Source organism: Sinohyriopsis cumingii, chromosome 2 (genome assembly GCF_028554795.1).
Source record: "Sinohyriopsis cumingii isolate HCF-2022 chromosome 2, ASM2855479v2, whole genome shotgun sequence".
Lineage (NCBI taxonomy): Eukaryota > Metazoa > Mollusca > Bivalvia > Unionida > Unionidae > Sinohyriopsis > Sinohyriopsis cumingii.
The window spans coordinates 91,106,002-91,133,538 of NC_142962.1; the positions used below are offsets into that span (position 1 = coordinate 91,106,002).

The window sequence follows — 27,537 nt, forward strand, 5'->3', positions numbered from 1 at the left end:
ATGCAAAATCACATTATAATATGTTTCAGCAATTGGTTTGCTTATAAGTCAGGTCACATAATGTGCCAGCAGATAAGGGTTCTTGTTGTTTGTTCTACTGATTACTCCAAACAAACTGCATAAACCCAGATCTGCCAATGCATTATAAGGTTGCTGACTTGGGTCTATGCATTATAAGGCTGCAGACTTGGGCCTATGCATTATAAGGTTGCAGACTTGGGCCTATGCATTATAAGGCTGCAGACTTGGGCCTATGCATTATAAGGCTGCAGACTTGGGCCTATGCATTATAAGGCTGCAGACTTGGGCCAATGCATTATAAGGCTGCAGACTTGGGCCTATGCATTATAAGGCTGCTGACTTGGGCCTATGCAATACAAGGCTGCAGACTTGGGCCTGTGCATTATAAGGCTGCTGACTTGGGCCTATGCATTATAAGGCTGCAGACTTGGACCTATGCATTATAAGGTTGCTGACTTGGGCCAATGCAATACAAGGCTGCAGACTTGGGCCTATGCATTATAAGGCTGCAGACTTGGGCCAGTACATTATAAGGCTGCAGACTTGGGCCTATGCATTATAAGGCTGCAGACTTGGGCCTGTGCATTATAAGGCTGCAGACTTGGGCCTATGCATTATAAGGCTGCAGACTTAGGCCTATGCATTATAAGGTTGCAGACTTGGGCCTATGCATTATAAGGCTAAAGACTTGGGCCTATGCATTATAAGGCTGCAGACTTGGGCCTATGCAATACAAGGCTGCAGACTTGGGCCAATGCTTTATAAGGCTGCTGACTTGGGCCTATGCATTATAAGGCTGCAGACTTGGGCCTATGCATTATAAGGCTGCTGACTTGGGCCTATGCAATACAAGGCTGCAGACTTGGGCCTATGCATTATAAGGCTGCTGACTTGGGCCTATGCATTATAAGGCTGCAGACTTGGGCCTATGCATTATAAGGTTGCTGACTTGGGCCAATGCATTATAAGGTTGCAGACTTGGGCCTATGCAATACAAGGCTGCAGACTTGGGCCTATGCATTATAAGGCTGCTGACTTGGGCCAATGCATTATAAGGTTGCAGACTTGGGCCTATGCATTATAAGGCTGCAGACTTGGGCCTATGCATTATAAGGCTGCAGACTTGGGCCTATGCATTATAAGGCTGCAGACTTGGGTCAATGCATTATAAGGCTGCAGACTTGGGCCTAAGCATTATAAGGCTGCAGACTTGGGTCAATGCATTATAAGGCTGCAGACTTGGGCCAGTACATTATAAGGCTGCAGACTTGGGCCTATGCATTATAAGGCTGCAGACTTGGGCCAGTGCATTATAAGGCTGCAGACTTGGGCCAGTACATTATAAGGCTGCAGACTTGGGCCTATGCATTATAAGGCTGCAGACTTGGGCCTATGCATTGTAAGGCTGCAGACTTGGGCCTATGCATTATAAGGCTGCAGACTTGGGCCTATGCATTATAAGGTTGCTGACTTGGGGCAATGCATTATAAGGTTGCAGACTTGGGCCTATGCAATACAAGGCTGCAGACTTGGGCCTATGCATTATAAGGCTGCTGACTTGGGCCAATGCATTATAAGGTTGCAGACTTGGGCCTATGCATTATAAGGCTGCAGACTTGGGCCTATGCATTATAAGGCTGCAGACTTGGGTCAATGCATTATAAGGCTGCAGACTTGGGCCTAAGCATTATAAGGCTGCAGACTTGGGTCAATGCATTATAAGGCTGCAGACTTGGGCCAGTACATTATAAGGCTGCAGACTTGGGCCTATGCATTATAAGGCTGCAGACTTGGGCCAGTGCATTATAAGGCTGCAGACTTGGGCCAGTACATTATAAGGCTGCAGACTTGGGCCTATGCATTATAAGGCTGCAGACTTGGGCCTATGCATTGTAAGGCTGCAGACTTGGGCCTATGCATTATAAGGCTGCAGACTTGGGCCTATGCATTATAAGGCTGCAGACTTGGGCCTATGCATTGTAAGGCTGCAGACTTGGGCCTATGCATTATAAGGCTGCAGACTTGGGCCAATGCAATTGGACCTGACTAATAAGCATGTATATATGGTAACAGAACAAAAATTTCACCAACTGGATCCACGACCATACCAACATTGTAAGAGAGACTGGAATAATGAGGGGCTTTACAGACAGGGACCAATGTACTTGTCAGTTTTGCTTCCGACAGGATTATTGTGTTATAGAAACTATATTGTGAGTCTAGACTCAGAGCATAATTTGAGAGCATAATTTTAACTCAATCTTTTTACCAGAGAGGACACTGTATATACTCACTTATAAGTTGGATCCAACTAAAACTACATAGACCCATATCTACCATCACATAATGCACTAGCTGATGTGGGTTAATGCAGTTTGTTAGAAATAATCAATAATCCAACTGAAACTGCATAGACCCAGATCTGCCAATACATATTGCTCTAGCAAATCTGGGTCAATACAATTTGTTAGGAGTAATCAATAGAATAACATAGACATTAATCTCCTGGTGCATTATGTGAAGGCCGGTCGGGGTCTATGTTGCTTGCAGTTGGACCTCGCTTACAAGTGAGTATATATGATATGTCAAACATTCAGGTTTGGACAAAGAAACACCTGACCAAGCGTGGGTCTAAAATCATACAGGTGTGCTACACAAATTAAGGTCCTTTTCTTTGGCTTCCAGGTATCAGTCTCATATCTAGTAGGTCATGGAATCCAAGTTATAAAAAAGATGGCAGTTTGGGATCTTTTCAGCAATAAATGGGTTCAATTTTTTAAAAATTACTGCTTAGGGAAATCAACTAAATTTATCTGGTTTAAATGCAGTAGTCACAATGCAATAAAGCATTTTCAAATACACCCTTCCTTAACAGACAGCCATACCAAAGAACCTTGAAGTGTTCCAACTTACATCTTGCGAGTCTGTGAGTTTGGCAAACACATCTCCCACGATGCCATTCCACTTCCACTTGGTAAGCCGATCCTCCAGTTTGTGCAGCATGATGCAGTGTTGCTCATACAGATGTGGCATGTAAGGGGGAAATACACGGTTCAGGTCACGAGGTGTCAGGATTTCTCCCTGCCGCAAAGGGTTGATAAACGTGTCCATCAAGGTCCACAGCTGAGAACAGTAGTCCCGTTCAGCCTCCACAATATCATGCGCCACCTCCTCACGATGAACTGTATATACAGAATATGGAAACTGAGCAATCTAAGGCTAAGAAGTTATTATTTAAAGTAACAGTAAAACAGAAAGACAAAGACAAATGAAAGACGATTCATTTCTGCAAGGGTTACAAGGAATGTTATGTTTTGCCAACATATCGCACTGTGATGATATCTCTTGCCAACATATGGCACTGTGATATCTCTTGCCAACATATGGCACTGTGATGATATATCATGCCAACATATGGCACTGTGATGATATCTCTTGCTAACATATGGCACTGTGATATCTTGTCTACTACAACAGGCATGATAGAAATCCCAGAAGATTATGGTACAAACCTTAGGTGTACAGTAACATTTTACCAAACAATTCTGGTGATATGTAGCAATGTATGTACATGTTATATGACTTTAAAAAAAACAACATAAATACAAACTTTTAACTTGGTTGATGCTACTGTAATCAAACACCACTGCTAGAAAGTAATACTTATTCCTCACCGAAAAGGTACAGCTGTGTTGTAGTTTTTTAATCCTAACATTTGTGTCAAAGTTCTTCTGCATCAGTTGTGTTAAACTGGTTTCCTTGGTTTCCAAAATGATGTATATCTTTCTAAAGCAAACCAGTCAATATTCACTGGACATATATATTTATATCCTTCTACTGATTTATTATTTATTTATTTATATATTGACCCTGATGTCCACATCTGCAATTTTTATTTTAAAACAAATACTTACAACTGCCCTGTCTGTGTACATCAGGATGTGGAGAAAACTGAAAAAAAATCATAAAAATACTTTTAAATTTTTATTTGCCTAATAACTCAAAAATTAATGTATGATAACTGATGTACATCATTTAAATAACTGACGTACATGATTTAACTGAATGATATAAAGAATAAAGCAACTTTCAAATATTTGTTGATGCAGTTCTCAAAGAATGCTTTTAAACTGCATATTTGTTATGCATACTTCTTATTTGTTCTGTACCACAATAAAACAATTTTAAATTGCAGACATGGCTGTGATGTACAAAAAACAAATTCCCAAATATTCAAGAAATGATTGCTCTGTGCATTCAGAATTATTTTTCTGATAAATGATATTCTGGGTAAATAATTTTAACTCAGTCATCGTTTAAATTAATATGAAATTAAGAAAGGAATGCACAACTTAGCAAAACAGCTGCAGGAATGAATTTCAGGACCCTAATAAACTAATTCTTGACACTATTTTTACAGGGTTCTGTTGATTTCAGGACCCTAATAAACTAATTCTTGGCACTATTACTACAGGGTTCTGATGATTTCAGGACCCTAATAAACTAATTCTTGGCACTATTACTACAGGATTCTGATGATTTCAGGACCCTAATAAACTAATTCTTGGCACTATTACTACAGGGTTCTGTTGATTTCAGGACCCTAATAAACTAATTCTTGGCACTATTGCTACAAGGTTCTGTTGATTTCAGGACCCTAATAAACTAATCCTTGGCACTATTGCTGTAGGGCTCTATTGATTTCAGGACCCTAATAAACTAATTATTGGCACTATTGCTACAAGGTTCTGTTGATTTCAGGACCCTAATAAACTAATCCTTGGCACTATTGCTATAGGGTTCTGCTGATTTCAGGACCCTAATAAACTAATTATTGGCACTATTGATACAGGGCTCTGTTGATTTCAGGACCCTAATAAACAATTCTTGGCACTATTGCTATAGGGTTCTGTTGATTTCAGGACCTAATAAATTAATTCTTGGCACTATTGCTACAAGGTTCTGTTGATTTCAGGACCCTAATAAACTAATTCTTGGCACTATTACTACAGGGTTCTGATGATTTCAGGACCCTAATAAACTAATTCTTGGCACTATTACTACAGGGTTCTGATGATTTCAGGACCCTAATAAATTAATTCTTGGCATGATTGATATAGGGTTCTGTTGGTTTCAGGACCCTAATAAACTAATTCCTGGCACTATTTATAGGGTTCTGTTGATTTCAGGACCCTAATACACTAATTCTTGACACTAATGCTACAAAGTTCTGTTGATTTTAGGACCCTAATAAACTAATTCCTGGCAATACTTTGACAAAGTTACACAGTAATTTTATTGCTCTGTGCACAGAATTTTGAAACACTTTGTAGAACTTGACACCATCATGGTTAAATTAGACATAAAGATGCAATCAATTTGCCTTTCTGCTTGACATTGTAATAAAATGGTACTATATACAGCACAAAGTAACACCATAGGTCAATTCCATGAACTCATTAACCCCTGGCATCTCATTTACGCATCAGGAGGTAGTAGCCTACTTCCGAGCTCTGTAGCATCAAGGTTATTGGGTAGTATTATAGAAAGGTAGACAGATGTAGCTCTACAATGATACCAAATAATCTGGACGTTCTAGTTGCACTACAAAATACAGATGGAAAAACGTAATTTTTGGGCCAGTTTTGTTTCCACCAAAAATTTGCCTGTGGTCAGAATCTGATTTTGTGTCTGGATTTTATACTTTTTGGCCTCAGATCTAAGGCAGACTGGTCTGAACTTCACACATAAAGGTGAACCTTTGCAAAAAGTAGGATAAAATGGGCATTTGGAATAAAGAGTGGTCTGGAAAAATGATGGGTCCGTTAAGCAAAAAAAAGAAAAAAGAACTCCAACTTTTGCCCTTCTGCTTGTGTGAAAGCGAATTAGCCTATGAAAAAATGTTTCTAACACAACCAGGCATTAGGTTAACCAGAAATCTCTTGGAAGTCGATGTATTAAGATGTAATCAGAAATAGCCCCTAAATATGTTTCCTACTCACATTTCAGGTGAAAACGACAAAAACCTCCAGGGGTTAATGAGTTAAAGCAGTAGTATGCTAATGTAAAGATCTGGTTCTAAAGTGTTCCACAGAAGCACATTACCAAGTATAGACAGGTGTATATTCTTAGAGTTACGACTATTTTATCTCCAGGCCAAACTGCTTGGAAATCTCAAGGGGACATATGTTGCTATTTTAAAATAATGTCAATAAATAACATGTTTGGTTACTGTTGACAAGAAATGTGGATCATCCTGGGCAATCTAGGACATTTCAAAAGAAATGTTACTGAAAGTGGTACATGTAATGGAAAACTGAAAGTGGTACATGTAATGGAAAACTGAAAGTGGAAAACTGAAAGTGGTACATGCAATGGAAAACTGAAAGTGGTACATGTAATGGAAAACTGAAAGTGGTACATGTAATGGAAAACTGAAAGTGGTACATGTAATGGAAGACTACATGGAGAATGGATGATGTCTAAGTTTAAATGGATGATGTTTAAGTTTAACCCAGGTTATAATCACAGCTTTAAAACTGCAATGGCAATTAACAAATGAGAATAAACAAGAGGATAAAAATATAAGTTCCAAATAGAAAGCTGACTCAGTTTCAGAACAAAGTGACACTTCAATTTGCAAGTGGAAAATTTAAATGTAGTGAAATCAGGAAGTGAAATACAGTTGTTTTAAATTACAAGAATGACAAGTTATTTCTTCATGAGGGTTTAATGTTTTCATTAGACAAGGCAATGAAGGAATTATCTTTGTAGCATGTCCCACTCTGGCGCACACAATACACTTCAACATAAGCTGGCTAGCTACAAATATCTCCAAATATTAAAGCATCTGCGACAATAAAACAAGTGTTGATTTTATTTAATCGCCACATCCGATGTTTATTTGTCTGTCCTTTGAGATGATTATCAAAGTTAACATAAAATTTTGATCACATGAAATAATAGCTGTCAAATGGTTTATGATACCTTTGCTACAATTTATACTTGTTCATCTGTGATAAATTAATATGCTTCATTCATAAATGAAATTGATACATTACAGTACAAAATATTAATTTAAGGCAATTGATTATTCAATAGAAACAATTTCTCATTGGTATGCAGATTAGTTGATAAGCTTGCCGCTTTGAGTGTAAGATCACAAGTTCTCATGGGATTTATCATTATTTGAAGAAACCTGGGCCTGCACAATGACAATGTGAATAAGGTTTACTGCAGATGAAGTGCAACTGTGTATTACATTAACATCACCATTAAAGATAAACTCTGGAGGACCAAACAAATACCCATTTGTTAATGCAATGGCAACATTAATGCCTAGCAACAGACATCCAATAATTTTGTACAGCAAAACAATGGGTCACAACTGAACTCTTGTCAATATAAACGATTAGAAAACAAAGGATTTGTTCAGTATGGAACCGATGGCTTCTGTCGACATATATATTTATTTTTTATCTCAATGTCATTATATGCATGACAAATTTTGGTAGTAATAATACACCATGGGCCAAGGACTTTGCATCTGGTTGACATAGGCGGCATGTCGACATAAGTGTTGTCAATATAAATAGCACCATTTCCAACAAGACCTCAGTTAGGACCAACAAGACATCACAAGAAACCCAAGTTGATATGGCTTTCTGTTTCAGAGGAATGACAATAAAAATATTTTCTAAAATGGCAACCATGCTGGCCATCTTGGACATAGATCGGCACCATTTTCATGTAAGACCAAAAAGACATCAAAAGAGGCTTTTTTGATAAACTCTATGTCAGTATGACCATCCATTCAGGATGAGCCACAAAAACAAGCATATCGATATGGCTCCTTTCCCTAAATGACTGGCTTGGATTTGACCATTTGCTTGATCTAATTTATCTGGGAAATATTTTCTTGTCCTATTTATTTTAAGAGTGGCAACAGTTAAGAATCAGTATACACTTCTGAAAACCAACATATATCAATATGGACACTTTTAATAGAAGGAGACAATATATAAATCAATAATGGTGTTTGTAACTAGTTACAAAAAATGGCCTGTAATGAAAGTAATCAAACAACTACATTAAGATCAAATGTTTGTAATACAGTGTTCCCTCATTACAATGCTGGTCATGGAAACTAAATAAAAGACTGCATCATTGTGAGACAGTCTTACATATATATATATATATATATATATATATATATATATATATATATATATATATATATATATATATATATATATATACTTCTATTTAATGAAACAGGATCCATGACCATACAGATTTATGACAAAAACCATATTATAATGGAGGGCTTACTTTAAGGGAGTACTATACTTGCTTTATTTCTTCCTATTTATTGTGCACATAATTTTTTTTTAAATATAAAAAAGGATGTCTCAATAAAATTGCTACAATTTTGTAAGTGTGTTAAAATGGTATTCTACATTTTCTAGTACCATCCATACTCACTTATAAGTTACATCCAAATGCAAACAATTTAGACCCTGATCTGTCATAGCATAATGAGCTAACAGGTTTTAATCAATGTTTCTTGTTCTACTCATTGCTCCTAACAAAATGTATACACCCTGTTGCACTGGCACATTTTGTAATGGCAGATCTGGGTCTATGCTGTTTGCAGATGGACCCCACTTATAAGTGTGCATATATAGTTTACTGATATGTAACATACATGAGGTGGTTCTTGCTCCTCATCCTCCTCTTCCCCACTGGATGCAGAAAGATCAAGATGGAGACACTTCTCCCCCAGTGCCTGCGTAAGACCCATGTTCCGTGACACTGTTGCCGTCAGAGATGAGTCGGATTGGTACTGGTCTTCATCTCCTGCAGCTGCTGAAACAAAAATATTCAATACTACATGCAGGTTCTCTCAGTTATGTTTTTAGGAAAGAAATCAAGGCATAATGACACTGATGTTGCCATCTTCATCAACTCAGTGTTGATGTTTTTGTGCAAGACAATGCTAAAGTTCTTGTACAAGCTTGTAAATTAATTCTGTAGCAACCAAAGGAAAGTTGGTATGCTGAGACAGAAAAAAGGGTGAGATACAGTATGGAATGGAACCCATGTCTTTGCCTTTCATTAAAAAAAACCTTTTCCACAAAAACTAAAGAAAGAATCAAGATTATTGATCTATTTCTGACCAAGTTCAACTATTAACCTACTGCCAGGACAAAAGTTACTCAGTTGACCTATTGCCAGGACAAAGATTAGGCAGTTGACCTATTGCCAGGACAAAGATTAAGCAGCTGACATATTGCCAGAACAAAGATTAGGCAGTTGACCTATTGCCAGGACAAAGATTAAGCAGCTGACCTATTGCCAGAACAAAGATTAGGCAGTTGACCTACTCATTGCCAGGACAAAAATTAGGCTGTTGACCTATTGCCAGGACAAAGATTAGGAGGCTGACCTATTGCCAGGACAAAGATTAGGCAGCTGACCTATTGCTTGGGCAAAAATTTGGCAGCTGACCTATTGCCAGGACAAAGATAAGGCAATTGACCTATTTATTGCCAGGACAAAGATAAGGCAATTGACCTATTTATTGCCAGGACAAAGATTTACCATTGATATATTGCCAGGACAAATATTAGGCAGTTCACCTTGCCAGGACAAAGATTAGGCTGCTGACCTATTGGCAGGACAAGGATTAGGCAGCTGACCTATTCATTGCCAGGAAAAATATTAGGCCATTGATCTATTGCCAGGACAAAGATAACAATACACTACTAATTAACATATTGTATTATCATTCATTTATGTAGGTCTCAGTTTTTGTGGTTTTGCAACAACAAAAAACAAAACATTTTTGTGGGTTCTTAAATTTGTGGATTTGCCTGTCAAAGTTTACTTATTTGTTGGTATTTAATTTCATAGAGTTACTTAAACAAATAAACCCTCAAGAGAATACAAAAGAACAAAAAGATTCCAACAACAAACAGCAGTTGCTTGAATGGTTAAAACAATACTATCACCTGTAAACCAGTATTTATAATATTGTTATTGTTTGCGTGCATTTAGTATTGTGGTGTTACATATTCGGTAATGTCCAATGTCTATATACATGTTATTTTGTTGTTGTACATATTGTGAGTGAGTATTGTGTGAGTTGCATGCATTGCACATGCCTAATGTACACCCACCAATTTCTATGAACAAGTTCCCTGTTCAATTGGTCACTCCTTCAATGGCTCTCCAGGAATCAACTTCAACATTTCTGGGTGCAATAAGTTACTCGGTACTTTGTAAATGACATTGAAGAAAATAAGTACTGTACATCAGAATATTACATGGTGCTGTAAGTTTTTAGGAACTACATTCTGATTGTCTTATAATAATTCCATGTCTTGTCATTTTGTGAGTTGTCCATGTGTGATAGATTGGTTTACTTTTAATTATTTTATTTTCATATGGATATGTTGTAAGTCTTCTGATAATTCTTTTTCTTCTTCATTACAACATCTTATTAAATCCCAAGAACCCATGGAGGCATAACTTTGTTATTTCTTCCATACAGCGCCTTAAGATATTACAATGGCACCCACCATTGCTGAAATTGAGAAGACCAACAGCCACAGACATTAGAGGGATGGAGATGCAAAAATATGTGAAAGATCAGATCTAATTGTCCATGGCTTTGAGAATGCTGAACTTGTTTAATTCACCAATTTCATGATTTTATTTACCTGACAAATATATTTGTGCAATGGCAGATTTGATTGAGATGATGCTGATTCAGAGGATTTGTCCAAAAATCAGTGAAGTGTGAGCTTCAGTATTCTGTAGTAATTAGTGCATATATGCAGTAATTAGTGCATATACCAAGTGTTTCATTAGTAACCTTGCTCCATGCAATAGTTATGGTATTTTGAAATCATCTTATTCATTGGGATTAATCAAGGATAAAATAAGACATACTTTAATAATAATAATAATAATAATAATAATAATAATAATAATAATAATAACAATGATGACTTTATTTAAAGAAGCTCATTTGTTCAACTGACCAATCTTCCATGCAGCCTTCTATAATGACATCTGTACAAATATATATATATATATATATATATATATATATATATATATATATATATATATATATATATATATATATATATATATATATATATATATATACACACACACACATACATACATAAAGCACAATTTTTTTACAAATTTTGTTAAAATCTTGACAATTATTCTACTCTTACAATAAAATATGTACAAGGTTTCAAGGATGAGTACATATAGGATTCATAAAAATAGTTGTAAACATGTGTAAAACAATATAGGTGAGTACATGATAACAATGATGTAAACAGTAGTAGTACTGAATTAAACAAAATCATACAAATGATTGTTTCTGTGGATATTGACTAAGAAGCTTTTAAAAAGCTTGGCATGTGTCAGCTGACTTTATATAAGGTGGTATGGAAATCCATTGTTTGGCTCCAGAAAAAGCAAAACTCCACATATAAAACTCTAAATTAGGTTTAGATAAATATAACTTGTTTGAGATATATATCTTAGTTCATACATATGTACATTTTTAACCAATTTAAAATTATATTTAAGATAATCAGGAGCACACCATGTAAGGATTAGTAGACTAGCAAACACTTCTGAAATGAGTTCTCTGCTGAAATAGAAGCCACTTTAGAGTTTTATAAAGATTTGTTGATGGTGTATCTAAATCAGAATCAAGAACAGCTCTAGCTGCTCTTTTCTGAAATTTCAGTAATCTTTCTTGATTTTCTATACCACTATTACCCCAGATAGAACAAAACATTCTAGGTGTGGCATGATATTTGCATTGTAGAATATCTTTCTCTGTTATTGACGGAGATTTTATTCTGTTCAAGAGATAAAGCAGTGAATTAACTTTTTTAATGACCTTATCAACTTGTATTTTCCAGCACAAGATATGGTCTATCATGATGCCAAGTAGTTTGTCATTTTCAGACTGTTGTATATCCATTCCTTTTATCTTTACTTTGAATAATTTTCCTCAACTTTTACTCTTGCTCAACTACCTATGATCATGGCTTTTGATCTGGCTGCATTTATCTTCATACCACTGTGTTCACACCAGTTATTTATTCTTACCAAATCTTTATTAAATTTAGTGTTAATCTCATGGCCTTTTGATCCAATGTTATATAATGTTGTATTATCTGCAAACATGTTGGTAGTAGATAGCTCAATATGATATGGTAAATCACTGATGTACAGCAGAAAGAGCAATGGTCCAAGAAATGATCCTTGTGGAACACATGACTTTTATCAGTTTCTTATCTGAAAGTTTTATTTAAAATAAACTTGTTGTCTGCCTTCAAGATAGGATCAAAACCAAGTTAAGCTTTCATGGTTAACTTGATATATGCTGATCTTTTTCAGCAGGATTTTGTGATTTACAAGGTCAAAAGCCTTTGAAGGGTTGAGAAACACTGTGCCTCAAGATTGTCTTGATCTACTACTGTTAACCAATCATCCACCATTCTAGTTAGAGTAGTCTGGCATGAATGTCCTTCATGGAAGCCTGATTGTCATGAATGGTGCAAATTAAATGATTCCAGGTAATTTCTAAATTTATTACAAACATGTCTTTCTAATATCTTTGAAAGTGATGACAAAACTGATATAGGTCTATAGTTATTCATATCATAAAGCTCTCCCTTCTTAGGTATTGGAGTTACTTTTGCCAGTTTTAGCCTGTTTGGAAAATTATGTGGAAATACTTAGACTGGAGATATACATAAGTGAAGGTGCAGTCAATTGAGATGAGAGTTTTAGGAATTTAGCCCCTATATTATCTAGACCTATTGCTGTTGTGACATCAAGTTGGTCTAATTCATTTAAAATGAATTCAAGACTTATTTTAGGGATTTTGAAGTACTCTTCTTTGCTAAGTTTTGAAGAAATAGGCTTATTTAATTCATCACTGGAGAACCTTTTAGGAAATGTTAAATCCACAAGTTTTTCATTTATATTCACAAAGTAATCATTGAGTGCATTTGCAATTTCAAGAGGTTCTTGCTTAATATCACCATTTGTATCACTATATACATGTAAATGGCAGGTTATTGACAAATTTGCCTCTCAAGTTATTGAAGGTTTTCCAGAGTTTTCTAGGATTCTTTTTGTAATACTATCTGATATTTCAGTGGAATAGTAAGTTTTCTTTGCCTTTTGAATCACTGACTTGACTGTGTTTCTCCATAATCTGTAATTTTCACAGATTTAAATTTTCCTACTACAGTTTTACTTGAATGAAAAATAAATCTGAATAAGCATTAAATCAAAATTGTCTTTACTTATGTCACAATGTGCAGAAAAAAGGCAGTGACTGGAATTTACAGCTACTGTATACAGAATATATATGTGGACGGTGAACAGTATAAAATGCATTATAATTATTTTTTTATGGTTACCATAAAACAAACACATGAAAATAATAATATTTTATTACCAGATTACTGTAATGATGTTGATTCATTCAATTGATTTGTTGATTTTGAAGAATGAAACACTGCAATACAGGGATGGCGAGCTTCTTTTTCATGTGGCTGATCTTCATTGGGTGTTTAAATTTGTGGTTCAAGGCAACAACAAAAATCCACAAAAATGTTACTGACGAAAATTAGTGATACAGTAGTGCATCTTATCAAAATCGAAGATATTTATGAACCTCACACCTATCCCTTTGAATTTGTGTTAATAGTTAGTACATATTGAAAATTTCATGAAATATGTTCAAGTTATGATGATTTGAATTTGTTTATGACATTTAGTGGCAGACAGAAATGTGATGGACATCATGTCTGAAAGTTGATGAAGTTGCAGTGAGCCAGTAAATCAGATTATGCTAACACCAATAATACTGAAAGGCAGTTCATAGGTATGTAAGTGTTTGAGTGACATATGGCAACATGTCAGTTGTGTGACTATGGGAGATGATCACAAACTCCAATCCAGAATATATCTATTGAGTGTCTTTGGTGAAGAGAGTGTCCATTATGTGGATATATGCCCAAAAAAGGTTTCACCACAAAGGCACTCCTGGCCTGCAATCTCCTGAAATCAATGTGTTAGTGTATAGGAAGCTGATGAGAAGCTTTCCACTTCTAAATGATACAAGAAAGAAAGTACCCTGTATGCTCAATTTGTCATTTTAAGTTTACCACTGTGTGCTCTTATATTAACCTGCAGACGTAAATAGTATTCTCATTTAATATTTTAATGGACTAAATTTCTCTACAAGTCTTACTTTATGGGGTTTGATAATTAATGATCAAATCAAAATTAATTGCTAAAGAGTTCTACCTGTGTGAGGTTGGATACTGTCCAGGTATGTGTTCACCATTGTTGTGACCTCAGGAACAGTATTATCTTCTCTGTGTTGATCTGCACCAAGACGCATCTGTAGCCTCATCCTGAAAATAGATGATTTTATATGGGTGTTCTTTACACATGAAATGGTTTTGAATGTGTGTTCATTACATATGATTGATGATCCTGTATGTGTATTCATAACATATGATACATAATCTTATATGGGTGTTCACTGCATATGATCCATAACCTATATCAGTGCTCATTACATATGATACATGATCTTATGTGGGTGTTCATTACATATAATACATGATCTTATGTGGTTGTTCACTACATATGATACATGATCTTATATGTGTGTTCATTACATATGATACATGATCTTATGTGGGTGTTCATTACATATAATACATGATCTTATGTGGTTGTTTATTACATATGATACATGATCTTATATGGGTGTTCATTACATATGATACATGATCTTATATGGTTGTTTATTACATATGATACATGATCTTATATGGGTGTTCATTACATATGATACATGATCTTATGTGGGTGTTCATTACATATAATACATGATCTTATATTTGTGTTCATTATACATCATGAAAGCTGTCAAGTGCAAAAGATGGCTGCCATGAATGAAATGCTGCATTATTAAAAAACAGTCAAATATTTTATGTATAGTGAGAACAAGTTTAAGATTCTATTCATAACACTGAAGACTTTGCATTACTCACAGGCATGGTTATCTGATGTTGCCAGTGTATTACACCAGTGCATGACATGATTTCTTGTCACTTCCATCTTACATTGCCTAATGCATTTGTAGACAAATCAGGGTCAATGCCATAGAATTGGATCTATATGGAAACCACCATAAGAACTACATGAACACTGTTTACCAAATGTGATTGAGTGAGCTCACTCTCGACAACAAAAGTATTCAGAATTAATTGATTACGAAGAATTGTTCCTGGTGATAACAACATACTATTTGCCCAAAATGAGGTCTTACACTTTTATATGCATAACAGCAATGTTACAAAGTCATCATATTTCCAAAAGACAAGTACCACATCTTCTATGCATTTGATCATGTTTTCTGGTGTAGAACACTAGTGGAGAATATTTGTGTCTTTCATCACATGAATGCAGTCTTTCATCACACGACTGCTGTCTTTCATCACATGACCATCTATTGTGAGCACAGGTGTGCACACAAACTGGCAAAAACTCCCCAATTTCCATCACTGACTGAGCATTGTTTCGAAATCAGTAAGATAAATGTTATTTTGCAAATATTTACATTCTAATATGAACAGTGGCCTAAGAAAGTCTCCCACAAACATAACATTTCCTAGAATCAAACTAGATACATGTACAGTTTATATAGCCTGGTTTTGAGATGAAAACACTGTTGTTGTAGAACTGTACTTTTTAATATTTATACTTATAATCATCAAGACTGATTAAAAGCAAATAATTATATGTCAAAGTTGAATCAAGAACTATATTTTTCAGTCTATTTCATTTAATCTAAGATCTTTTGTGGCCTGTTCATATTTGTATGAAAAAGTTTATCTTCAATATGAAATTAGAATACACTGTATTACCATTACCTTTGGAGTTTCAACCACTGCTCTCTTAATGCTGTGTATTATCATTTAGGAGTTTAAACCACTATACTTTCAGTGCTGTGTATTATCATTTAGGAGTTTCAACCACTGTTCTTTCAATGCTGTGTATTATCATTTAGGAGTTTCAACCACTGTTCTTTCAATGCTGTGTATTATCATTTAGGAGTTTAAACCACTATACTTTCAATGCTGTGTATTATCATTTAGGAGTTTCAACCACTGTTCTTTCAATGCTGTGTATTATCATTTAGGAGTTTCAACCACTGTTCTTTCAATGCTGTGTATTATCATTTAGGAGTTTCAAGCACTGTTCATTCAATATTGTGTGTTGCCATTACCTTAGGAGTTTCAACCACTGTCCATGCGATGCTGTGTATTGTCATTTAGAAGTTTCAACCACTGTTTATTCAATGCTATGTGTTGCCATTACCTTAGGAGTTTCAACCACTGTTCATTCATTGCTGTATATTTGCATCCATATTCACAATGAACGGTTCTGACTTCAATCCTCATTTTTCATTCAGAGTGTGAGCAAAATAAATGCATAGGTGATAGATAAAAAAAATTCACCCTTGGGGTCATAATTTTGCAACAGACACTGGACAAAGCCTTGTGTCTTATGCCAAATTCTGACATTTAAAAGGAAATGTTCCTATCCTACAATGAAGGATAATGACCAATTCTGTCAATCTTGCATGTAATTTCATGTGACTTCAGCAGAAAAGTGTGAAGATGATCCACCTAGTGGTATATACTGTAAGCATTTTACCTGGTGTCACTACTGATGATTCCACTCTTTTCAAGCTCATCCAAAAGAACGGTCTTGTCATCCTGGTAACTCTCCACCCTCTCCCTTAGGTCCTTCTGAGCTGTGGTTACCTCCCTTACCTGGGCAGCTATCTTTTGTACCTCTAACTTTAAAAAAGAAATGGATATTAATTTTACAGTTATACTTTTAGAGTCAAGTCTGTCAGTTTGGAAATCCATATTTAAGTGATTTCTAGTATACAACAGATCTTAATTTCCAACATTTCAGCAAAATGTTCATGATTCAAATTTAAACAGCACCTAATAAAATGAACTTGAAATAAAAAATTGAACCAAGTCACTAAAGCACGAAATATAGATTATTATATGCTCATTTTTTTCCCTGTTAACTTTACACTGTCAGAATCGTTCAGTATTACCCGATACTGAACTTGCGCGCCAATACACATATAGCATTCACGTGCATAAAGGAACCACTTTCTACTGTAAACAAACAATGGACGCAGACGCCAGCACTTTTTATTTGTAAACAAATCATGTACACTCATGTAAGAGGCACTTTACGTTGTGATTGTTTAAATTTGTTTCTGAATGAATTAAAACAGATGTTTCATGGACTGCCACATACCAGCTGCTTTGGCACATTCCACGTTGATACAATGTTTCGGATTTAGGCTAACTACAGTATACAACAGATGCAAGAAAATGTCCTTACAAATAACATACAAGTGACAAGTCATATACTGTCTTCTTTAGCTGGTGATAAGAATGGCAAAAAAAATATACTTACAGTTTTACATCCTGAATTTCCTCAAAATATACTTTCTTAGTTCTGCAAATCCGAATTACATGAGCCATGTCATGGGTTCTCAAGCTTGATTACACATTTTGAAATTGTACTATAATTTCGATGACAAGTGCAATTACATCCTCCTTACTGCACTCAAAATGAAATAAGCATTAAATTCCATAGCGCCTTTTTGATAATTGCAATTGAAAGACTTCATATTTTTCCCACATTATGATTTCAAACATTCAATGACAGAAACAGAAACACATTTGCAGATGTCAGCACGCTTCTCCCTAGCTGATTCAATCCCATGTATTTCATGTGGAATTGTCACATACAAATCCAGTCCATAATCATGAAATTTCGTAGAATCGAAAAAAATACCAAAATCTATTCATTCCAGATCAAATGGAAAAGTTGCTGCAATGCACATTCATTCACAATACGACTCCAAACTTCGATTTTGACTAGACACGCCATTTGCTTTCGAATGTTATATTGAGCGCGCGACTAAGTTCAAATTTATCTGGGCAGAGTTATGTGTGCAGCAATAATGCTGGTGTTGTGTAATGATGAATATGCGCTTGTGTATTTAGTTTGGAATACGGCATACATTCATTTACATTGTTTCTTGAATTGTATTTTGTTTATATAATTAAGCCTGAGGTAGAATAAAAAAATGAGCATATAATAAAAAGATTACTGGATTTGTATGGGAAAATATGAACTCGTTTTGTCAGATGGATATACTGCACTCCCAAGGTCGTGCAGCATTCCATCCAAAAGACTCGTTCATATTTTCTCATACAAATGCAGTAACCTATATTACTGCAGCTCTTTATTGCAATAAAGGCATAGTACTTATCATGCTGCACTGCCTCACCAAGTTTTATGATTCTAGGCAAGAGAGTATGCATGTAGCATGTAAGAATTCATGCTGTCATGAGCTAAGTGCAAAAACTTAACCAAAACCATTAAACGAACACACGTCACAGTGACCTGTTTTGCTGTAAAGATGTGGTACTAAAAGAGATGCATTTCATCATCAGTGAGCAGTGCTAGAGAAATAAACCTAAAATTTAAGTATAAGGCATGCAACAAAACAAACTGGTTATCAGCTCCATGCAAAATCTTAAGCCAGGAAAGCAGGAAATGTAAGTCACAATCTTTGGTGTTGTAAAGGTGTGGTACTAATAGAGATGCATCCATTCATAATAATAATAATGACTTTATTTAAAGAAGAAACTCATTTGGTCAACTGACCAATCTTCCATCTGGCCTTCTACATAAATATATACAAATATAATGCACAATTTTTACAAGATGAGGTGTCTTTAGACAACAAATGCTATTAAAATCTAGAAAATTGATCTACTGCTACAATAAAATAAGCACAAGTCTTCAAGGAAGGGTACATACAGAATTCATAAAAATATTAGTAATAGTGAACATGTGTAAAGTACATAATAACAATGTTGTAAAAGTAGTAGTACTGAATAAACAAAATCATGCAAATGCTTCTTTCTGTAGATGTTGACTATGAAGCATTTTGAAAGCTTGGCATGAGTCAACTGACTTTATATAAGGTGATAAGGAATTCCATAGTTTGGCTCCAGAAACAGCAAAACCCTTCTTGTAAAACTCTGAAATTGGTTTAGGTAAATATAAATTGTTGTTTGAGATGGATCTTAGTTAATATGTATGTACATTTTCAACAAATTAAAAATCTGTTTGTTTGAGAAATAAACTCAACATGCAAAATTTTACCAGTCTCACTGACTTATGAATATAGATCAGCGACCATTTGTGATGAGGATGTAGTATTTACTGAGATGCATCCCTCACGATGTTCCACGATTCCAGATACACCAGTCTTTACACAGAAGCATTACTGTATTTACAGTGAATTCTTAATGGAGCACTCACTATTCCACAACTTCAAAAAACAACTCAAGACCACTTGCCAGACTATGGGGAAAGAAGACTGAATTGTGAAATGTTCTGATTTCATATACATTTGTGGTTTAGTAAAATAAATGGAAATGACCAAAGGTTACTTTTTTTGGGAAATGGTCTCATTGAAATGTCATCAAACAGAAACATTTCAGTTTTGTAACTTTGATACCAGTGATGACACAATGAAGCTTTTAGTGATCTGGATTGAGGACCTGCTATGAGCCTATGTTATTCTGAGATCAGCAAGGACCTGCTAAAACATACAGTCACCTCAATATCAATGACAGCCTACTGCAGCTTTTAATCACCCTGATACCAGTCTGGCAAACTGTAGTCTATCGTAACATAGATATCAGTGGGGACCTAGTAAAACCTAGAAGTTATCTAAAGGTTACAGTCACCTTGATATAAGTGGGAACTTACTCAAGTCTACCATTGTTTGGACACAAGAAGCTGAGGTATTTGGTTGCCTTGATACCATAGTTACCTTCCTATCTTTCACAGCCTGCCTTGATACCAGTGAGGACACACTCAGGCCTATAGTTACCTTGATATCTTTCACAGAATGCCTTGATACCAGTGAGGACACACTCAGGCCTATAGTTACCTTGATATCTTTCACAGCATGCCTTGATACCAGTGAGGACACACTCAGGCCTATAGTTACCTTCCTATCTTTCACAGCCTGCCTTGATACCAGTGAGGACACACTCAGGCCTATAGTTACCTTGATATCTTTCACAGCATGTCTTGATACCAGTGAGGACACACTCAGGCCTATAGTTACCTTCCTATCTTTCACAGCCTGCCTTGATACTGGTGAGGACACACTCAGGCCTATAGTTACCTTGATATCTTTCACAGCCTGCTGGATGTCCCTAATGTCCTCTTTACACTCCTGTTTGGTGTCAGCGAGCTGTTTCTGAAGAGTCTGGTCCCCATACTGTATTTTTGACAGCTCCTCCATAGCTGTTGTGAACCCCTGCTTCATCTCCTGAACCATCTGCTGAACCTGGAAAGATCAAGGTTTGTACAGGTATATATTTTATATTGCTTTTGATAATTTACATTGATTGCATGAGTATTAACTAAAATCTACAGCAAAGCAGGATGCAAGTGTTCATGCATTACACACATTTTTTTATTCCTTAAACAGCCCAGCTTGTAAGAATGGATCAAAAATTATAGAAAGACTGGGCATATCTACAGACCTCCTCTACCTTAGTGCCTTTTTTAAATAATCTAATGGGGACATTTGTACCGACAGTCTCAACCTTATCTTCAGGTGGTCTGAAGCCTCTTGCTAACAATGAAGGATTTGCTTGCCATTTTTACTACTATGCTGACACATACCAGATCTGGTAAAGTAAAAATATAGAACTGTGTTAAAATAATCTACATATTTATCTTAGCAATACTGTTATGGTGTTTTGGAAACCCCGATATTTAATAAATATAAAATATGCTGAAGTATGCAGTGGAAATTATGTAGAAGTTTCTACCATATATACTTCGTGCAGTAGCTGATGGATTCCTTTGTTAATAATTTTTTTGTTTGAAACACATCAACAACAGTACATTATTAAGTGCTGAGACAAATGGAGAAAAGTACTTTGCCCATGGACACACCATGGTAGCAGATAGCTCAGGTTGATCCTGTGGTAGGATTCAAGCAAGCATCTGTTCAGTCATTAGTCTAGCATGCTAACCACTCAGCCACTCAGAGATAATTCACAGTGACAAGTAGTTTTGGCACATCCATGAAGCATTTGGGTGAATCCATTTAAAATGAAGGGTTCAGGATCTATATATTCCATTAACATCTCCATTTATCAAGAGTATGTGGGAAGAAGACACAACATATAACAGTCTGATGTTAATTGGATTGTTCAAGTGACAAATTCTTATCTTCAATTACATTTGGGAAGCCAAACCCAGTATTTCAGTTGAAACAAACTCCTCCTTTGTTATAAACAAGAGCCATAATAATTCTTTCAACCTACACAAAAAAACATGCCTACATCAGCTAAAGTAAAGAGGAAGTCTTGTGCCCATTGCACTGGAGGGATGGGGGTTACCAGAATGATGGGTCTTAGATAGGATGTGCTGAATTTATGCAGCCTGAGCCTGTACCAACCTGTAGCCCAGGTATTGTACGTTAAGGTGGTGCTCTACAGTTACAAATTTTGCATAGGGTAAGATTTTTAAATAGAAAGAATTTCCCATGTTTTCCTCACTGGTTATCCTGGCTATTTAAAACAGGCCTTGTATATATCAAGTACTGTTACAAAAACTTTTAATTCCCTTTATTCTGGTGTGTCATTTATGGGTGCAATTTGGGTTACAGAGTATACAGCTTGGCCTTACTTCAATTGTGCATCGATAAAAATTTTTAAAAATTCTAGTTCCAATTGGCCATTTTCACTTCCTGCACTTCAAAAAAGCAAATTGTAAAAGACAAAGTGACAACTTCTTTTACATTTGATACATTTTGTAATTTATTCATTGCACTTTCAAAAGTTGGTATTGCTTATTCTGGCAAAATTTGTTTTATCTATTTCATTAACTGCTAATGGATTAATTCTTGCTGATTTTTTGAGCACATGGGAGCAGCCATTTTTGTCAGCTGTGTTCTTAGATCATGTACAATTTCCACAAGTATGATATGTAAAGAAATTTCAGCCACAATATATGAAAGCAGTATTGATGTATGCCAACATTCTGTTCACCATGCATGTTGCAAATTTAAACAACTTCACCTTACACCTGTCATTCTCACAAAAGTATATAATATCTGCAGAGTGCCAACTTAAATGCAGGTAGCCTGACCCTCTGCCCCAAACCATGGGGCACCAAAATGATCGGTCTTAGGTATCATATGTTGAATGCAGGTACCTGACCCTAGTTCCACTAAATTTCGTCACAAATGAACTTCATATTATTTTGCTTGATATCTCTGACAATACTGTTATTTTTTTGTAGGTAAAGATAGTAGAAAAAATGAAATAAACTATGTTTTTGAAATTGTATACCGATGAATCTGTGTATCCTTTGAAACAAGAGTCCCCAAAATGGACTGATGCTCTCCTGTCAAAAAAGATTTTCCAGGAATTCAAGATAAGACCATTTTTTTCATTTTAACTGATGTTTATAATATATTCTTCTGCAATAACAAGATTTTCAAATTAGCTGCTGTGGTGGATGTACTGGATATCAGACTGGCACCATTTTCTTTTGGGACCAAAAAATGCATCAAAAGAACCACATGTTGATATGATTTTTTACTTGAGATGAGCACCAATAATTAATTAGAATTTCAAGATGACTGCCATACTGGATATCAGACTGGTAGCATTTCCATTTAGGACCAAGGACAATATGATCAACTATCTGGAAGAAGTAGCCATAACAATTTTTCAAGATGGTCATTGTGGTGACCATATTGAAAGTTAGACCAGCACTGTTTCAATTTAGGACCAACTTTATATCATATGAAGTCAACTTTCTAAAGAAGTTACATCCAACCTGATGAAGCCATTGTGACGTTGAAATTCCGCTACTATTCAAAGGATGCACACACTACTTCAGTGATGGGTGAATTGCAAATAACAATGTCATGCTTAAGTAAACTTTCACACATGAGAAATTCTTAAAGTGGCACTTTTAAGATTGTCAAAAGGGATTGTGACCTTGGCCATGGTATATACAGTACTCTGAAAGATGTGCCAACATTCAATTAACCCCAAAATACATGAACCAATTTCACTCTAACCTCACCATGCAAATAAGCTCCCTGATGGTAACCCTATACATGGACTAAGACAGCAAGTTCCATGTCAGTATAAAACATATTGTACTTTTTTTTAACAAGAAACTGATCAGATTTGATGCTACTTCATTCAGTTATTATATGTGGTACACATACAGATTGGAACCTGCCAGGAGAATGTGTAAAATCCCTCATTAACCCTGCCATTGTAAACTAATCCAATGCTGAGTTGTAAACTGACAACATGTGCATTTATCTTCAACCACCTAATAAAAATCATTCAAAAGAGTCTTTTATGTGAAATATCAACATTAACTATAAAATGCCGTGGTCAAACATATCAATTGGCAAGGTCATTTTTGTATTTAACTGTGTCAAATGCATTGAAATGTAAATAAGTGTACCATTCAAAGAATGTTAAATGCCAATGACATGTTTGGCTGCTATGGAGATGACTCCAACTTTTGTGCAGAAACATTTTTCTTTCAGCCTCAAACCTTCACCTTTGTCCCTAAAATTGACAGGCTTCTTACTAACATCTTATTGGTCACTACATAATTCGCCAGCAGCCAATGCAAGCAGCATCACCCATGGCATAGACCCAGATCTGACATTACACGATATGCCAACTGAACAAACAAACTGCATCACACAAGGCATAGACCCAGATACGACATGACAAGATGTGCCAGCTTAACATACAAACAGTTGATGTACCAGCAAATGATGCAAATAACACAGACCCAGATCTACCATTAAATGATGTACCAGATGAAGATACAAACAGCATCACCTAGGGCATATACCCAGATCTGACATTACATGATGTGCCAGCTGATTATACAAACAGTATCACTAAGACTTAGACCAAGAGCTAACATTACATGATGTGCCAGCTGATTATACAAACAGTATCACTAAGACTTAGACCAAGAGCTAACATTACATGATGTGCCAGCTGATAATACAAACAGTATCACTAAGATTTAGACAAAGAGTTAACATTACATGATGTGCCAGCTGATTATACAAACAGTATCACTAAGACTTAGACCAAGAGCTAACATTACATGATGTGCCAGCTGATAATACACACAGTATCACTAAGACTTAGACAAAGAGCTAACATTACATGATGTGCCAGCTGATTATACAAACAGTATCACTAAGACTCAGACCAAGAGCTAACATTACATGATGTGCCAGCTGATTATACAAACAGCATCACTAAGACTTAGACCAAGAGCTGACATTACATGATGTGCCAGCTGATAATACAAACAGTATCACTAAGACTTAGACAAAGAGCTAACATTACATGATGTGCCAGCTGATAATACAAACAGTATCACTAAGACTCAGACCAAGAGCTAATATTACATGATGTGCCAGCTGATTATACAAACAGCATCACTAAGACTTAGACCAAGAGCTAACATTACATGATGTGCCAGCTGATAATACAAACAGTATCACTAAGACTCAGACCAAGAGCTAATATTACATGATGTGCCAGCTGATTATACAAACAGCATCACTAAGACTTAGACCAAGAGCTAACATTACATGATGTGCCAGCTGATTATACAAACAACATCACTAAGACTTAGACCAAGAGCTAACATTACATGATGTCCTTGCAGATAGCTTGTAGATAATGCAAACAGCATCACCTAAGGCATAGACCTAGATCAGTCATTACATGATGAACCAGCCGATGATTCAAAAAACATCACCCAAAGAACATACCCAGATCTGACATTACATGATGTCATTGCAGATAGCTTGTAGATAATGCAAACAGCATCACACAAGGCATAGAACCAGATCTGGTATTACATGATGTGCTTGCAGATAATGCAAACAGTACATAAGGCATAGACCCAGATCTGGCATTACATGATCTGCTTACAGATAATGCAAACAGCATCACACAAGGCATAGACCCAGAACTGGCATTACATGATCTGCTTACAGATAATGCAAACAGCATCACACAAGGCATAGACCCAGACCTGGCATTACATGATCTGCTTACAGATAATGCAAACAGCATCACACAAGGCATAGACCCAGACCTGGCATTACATGATCTGCTTACAGATAATGCAAACAGCATCACACAAGGCATAGACCCAGATCTGGCATCATATGATGTGCTTGCAGATAATGCAAACAGTATCACACAAGGCATAGACCCAGACCTGGCATTACATGTGCCAATATGCCACAGTAGTTTCTGTACTGTTTAGTGCACCACTAATCCATGAATATGATGATTATTTTTGTCATCTAATTTTTTTTATACACAGAACTTTTTTACGTAATAAAAAATCTCTAAACTGTAAATACCTAATAGAACCATGATTAAAAATTTTACTGATAGGTATTTGTACACACTGACATAATACGACTATAAAATGTTTGAGAAATGACAATAAAGTACATGTTAAATATTATACTGAAGGTCTGATTTGTCAGCAAATGTTCACTGTAAATTATAAATAGTATCACACTTAACCAACCTGCAAAGGCCACGGAGAAATGTAATCTGCCATATACATGTCCTCAGAATGGTCTGACATTTGTATTTTTATTAAATAAGGACTGCAACAGCTCTACTCTAATCATACATGAAGTAGGACAGATTTCTGTGTGCCAGGCAGATTTCCCTATGCCAGTCAATGAATGGAAAGAAAGATACACAGCTCAGTACAATAATTATCGTGTCTATGCCAGGAATAATGAAAGAATATTATTCACAAAGAGTTCACAATCAGTAGAATATAATAAATTCACAAGAACTAACAATTGTTTCATAACAACAAACAGTATCTCACATTAAAATAATTCCTTAACATCACAGAATCTTAAAAGCACATGAATGTTCTATTTTTTTCTTGCATGGAGGTTTCAATATTCCTTTGGTGAAATTTCCAATGCACTCAATCTAGAAGAACTTGTATTCAAAAAAAAAAACATCTCACAGTTATTATAAACAGATCTAGATGTTTATCCAAACTGCTTTAGGAACTGAATAAAAATCCACTTATGTCATGCATAAACAGGTAAACTCAACAAAATACTTGCATTGACTCAAAGTAAACATGACTAAACAAAGATAGAAATTGTTTTTCAGATTTGGAAAGATAAATTGTGAACAAATTTTAAGTCAAACATAGAACAATAGAGTTTACTCTGGATGAACACCCCTGAAAAGAGGTGGAAGTCATTTGATCCAAAGCCTGGTGATCTTCGTTGTTCAAGAAGAATTCCCCTTTTCAACCCTTCAGATTGTCTAAAAAACCGACAACCTGGTGTGAATATGGTAATATTTTCTGGAATATTTAACAAACAATGTTATCTGCATAACGGAGACTTAGTGTACCATACTGTTTGTAAATGGCACAATACAAAGCCAATGGAGAAATAGTAGTTAGGCCTGCATGTTGTCTGGTACTTTATTGAACACCTCAAACAATAACATGATAGTACACTATAAATATAAACCAAAACCTTGATGACAGACGGGTAGGTATCTTATCAATGTTTACTAGGAACTGGATGGTCAACCACACTTAGCCCTGTTCACTGACATTCTGGCAATGCTAAATCAATAACAGGCATTTACACTTAAAAATATGTGAAGAATGCATTCAGTAAAATTACTGTCTGCACAGTTTTTGGAGGAAAGGCTGTGTTTATCTGATCCTGTTGATCCATGTATTCATGCATGCATAATGTTATCAACTCCTATACAGTATACAATAACAAAGACTTTTAAACATTTGGATATAATTTAGGCCAATCTGCAACTGGGTACAATGGTTTTAGAATTATGATACAGACCATGGGGGTGAAGCAAAAGGGGGGGGGGTCCAGTATATCTTTAAAACAAGTCCCCAATTACAAGAAGACTCATATGCCTGAGAATGTGAGTGTTGTGTATCCCACCCACTATGTGACGCAACCTGTGTACATTTACAGTTGAACCATTGAACTACAGGAAATGAGTAACTTTATGCATGTTGTTAAGTTGAAATTAATCATAAAGTTTTTAAACAATCTAATCAGAATAATTCAGTTTTGCAAGGTTAATTCAAGTGTCTCTTTGATACAATGAGTTTCAGTTTTAATAACTAAAGGAAAGGCAAAACAACATTATTTTGTTGTTATAAAGGAATGGAGTGAATCTTGGAAAACTGTCA

The 27,537-nt window shown here is 35.6% G+C and overlaps 1 protein-coding gene across 6 annotated transcripts in view; it reads right to left on the minus strand.

The window, feature by feature from the left end:
- LOC149805357 (uncharacterized) overlaps positions 1–27,537 on the minus strand; it is a 133,506-nt gene that overhangs the window by 47,062 nt on the left and 58,907 nt on the right. For 5 of the 6 annotated variants that reach the window (XM_089949657.1, XM_089949644.1, XM_089949629.1 and 2 more), the window contains exons 3-8: positions 20,408–20,572; positions 16,816–16,961; positions 14,389–14,498; positions 8,729–8,889; positions 3,936–3,972; positions 2,935–3,203 (exon numbers count right to left, since the gene is read on the minus strand). In XM_089949657.1, coding sequence (XP_089805783.1) covers positions 2,935–3,203; positions 3,936–3,972; positions 8,729–8,889; positions 14,389–14,498; positions 16,816–16,961; positions 20,408–20,572 — 888 coding nt within the window. The remainder of the gene's footprint in view (positions 1–2,934; positions 3,204–3,935; positions 3,973–8,728; positions 8,890–14,388; positions 14,499–16,815; positions 16,962–20,407; positions 20,573–27,537) is intronic. The other variant, XM_089949637.1, reaches the window with a different exon arrangement.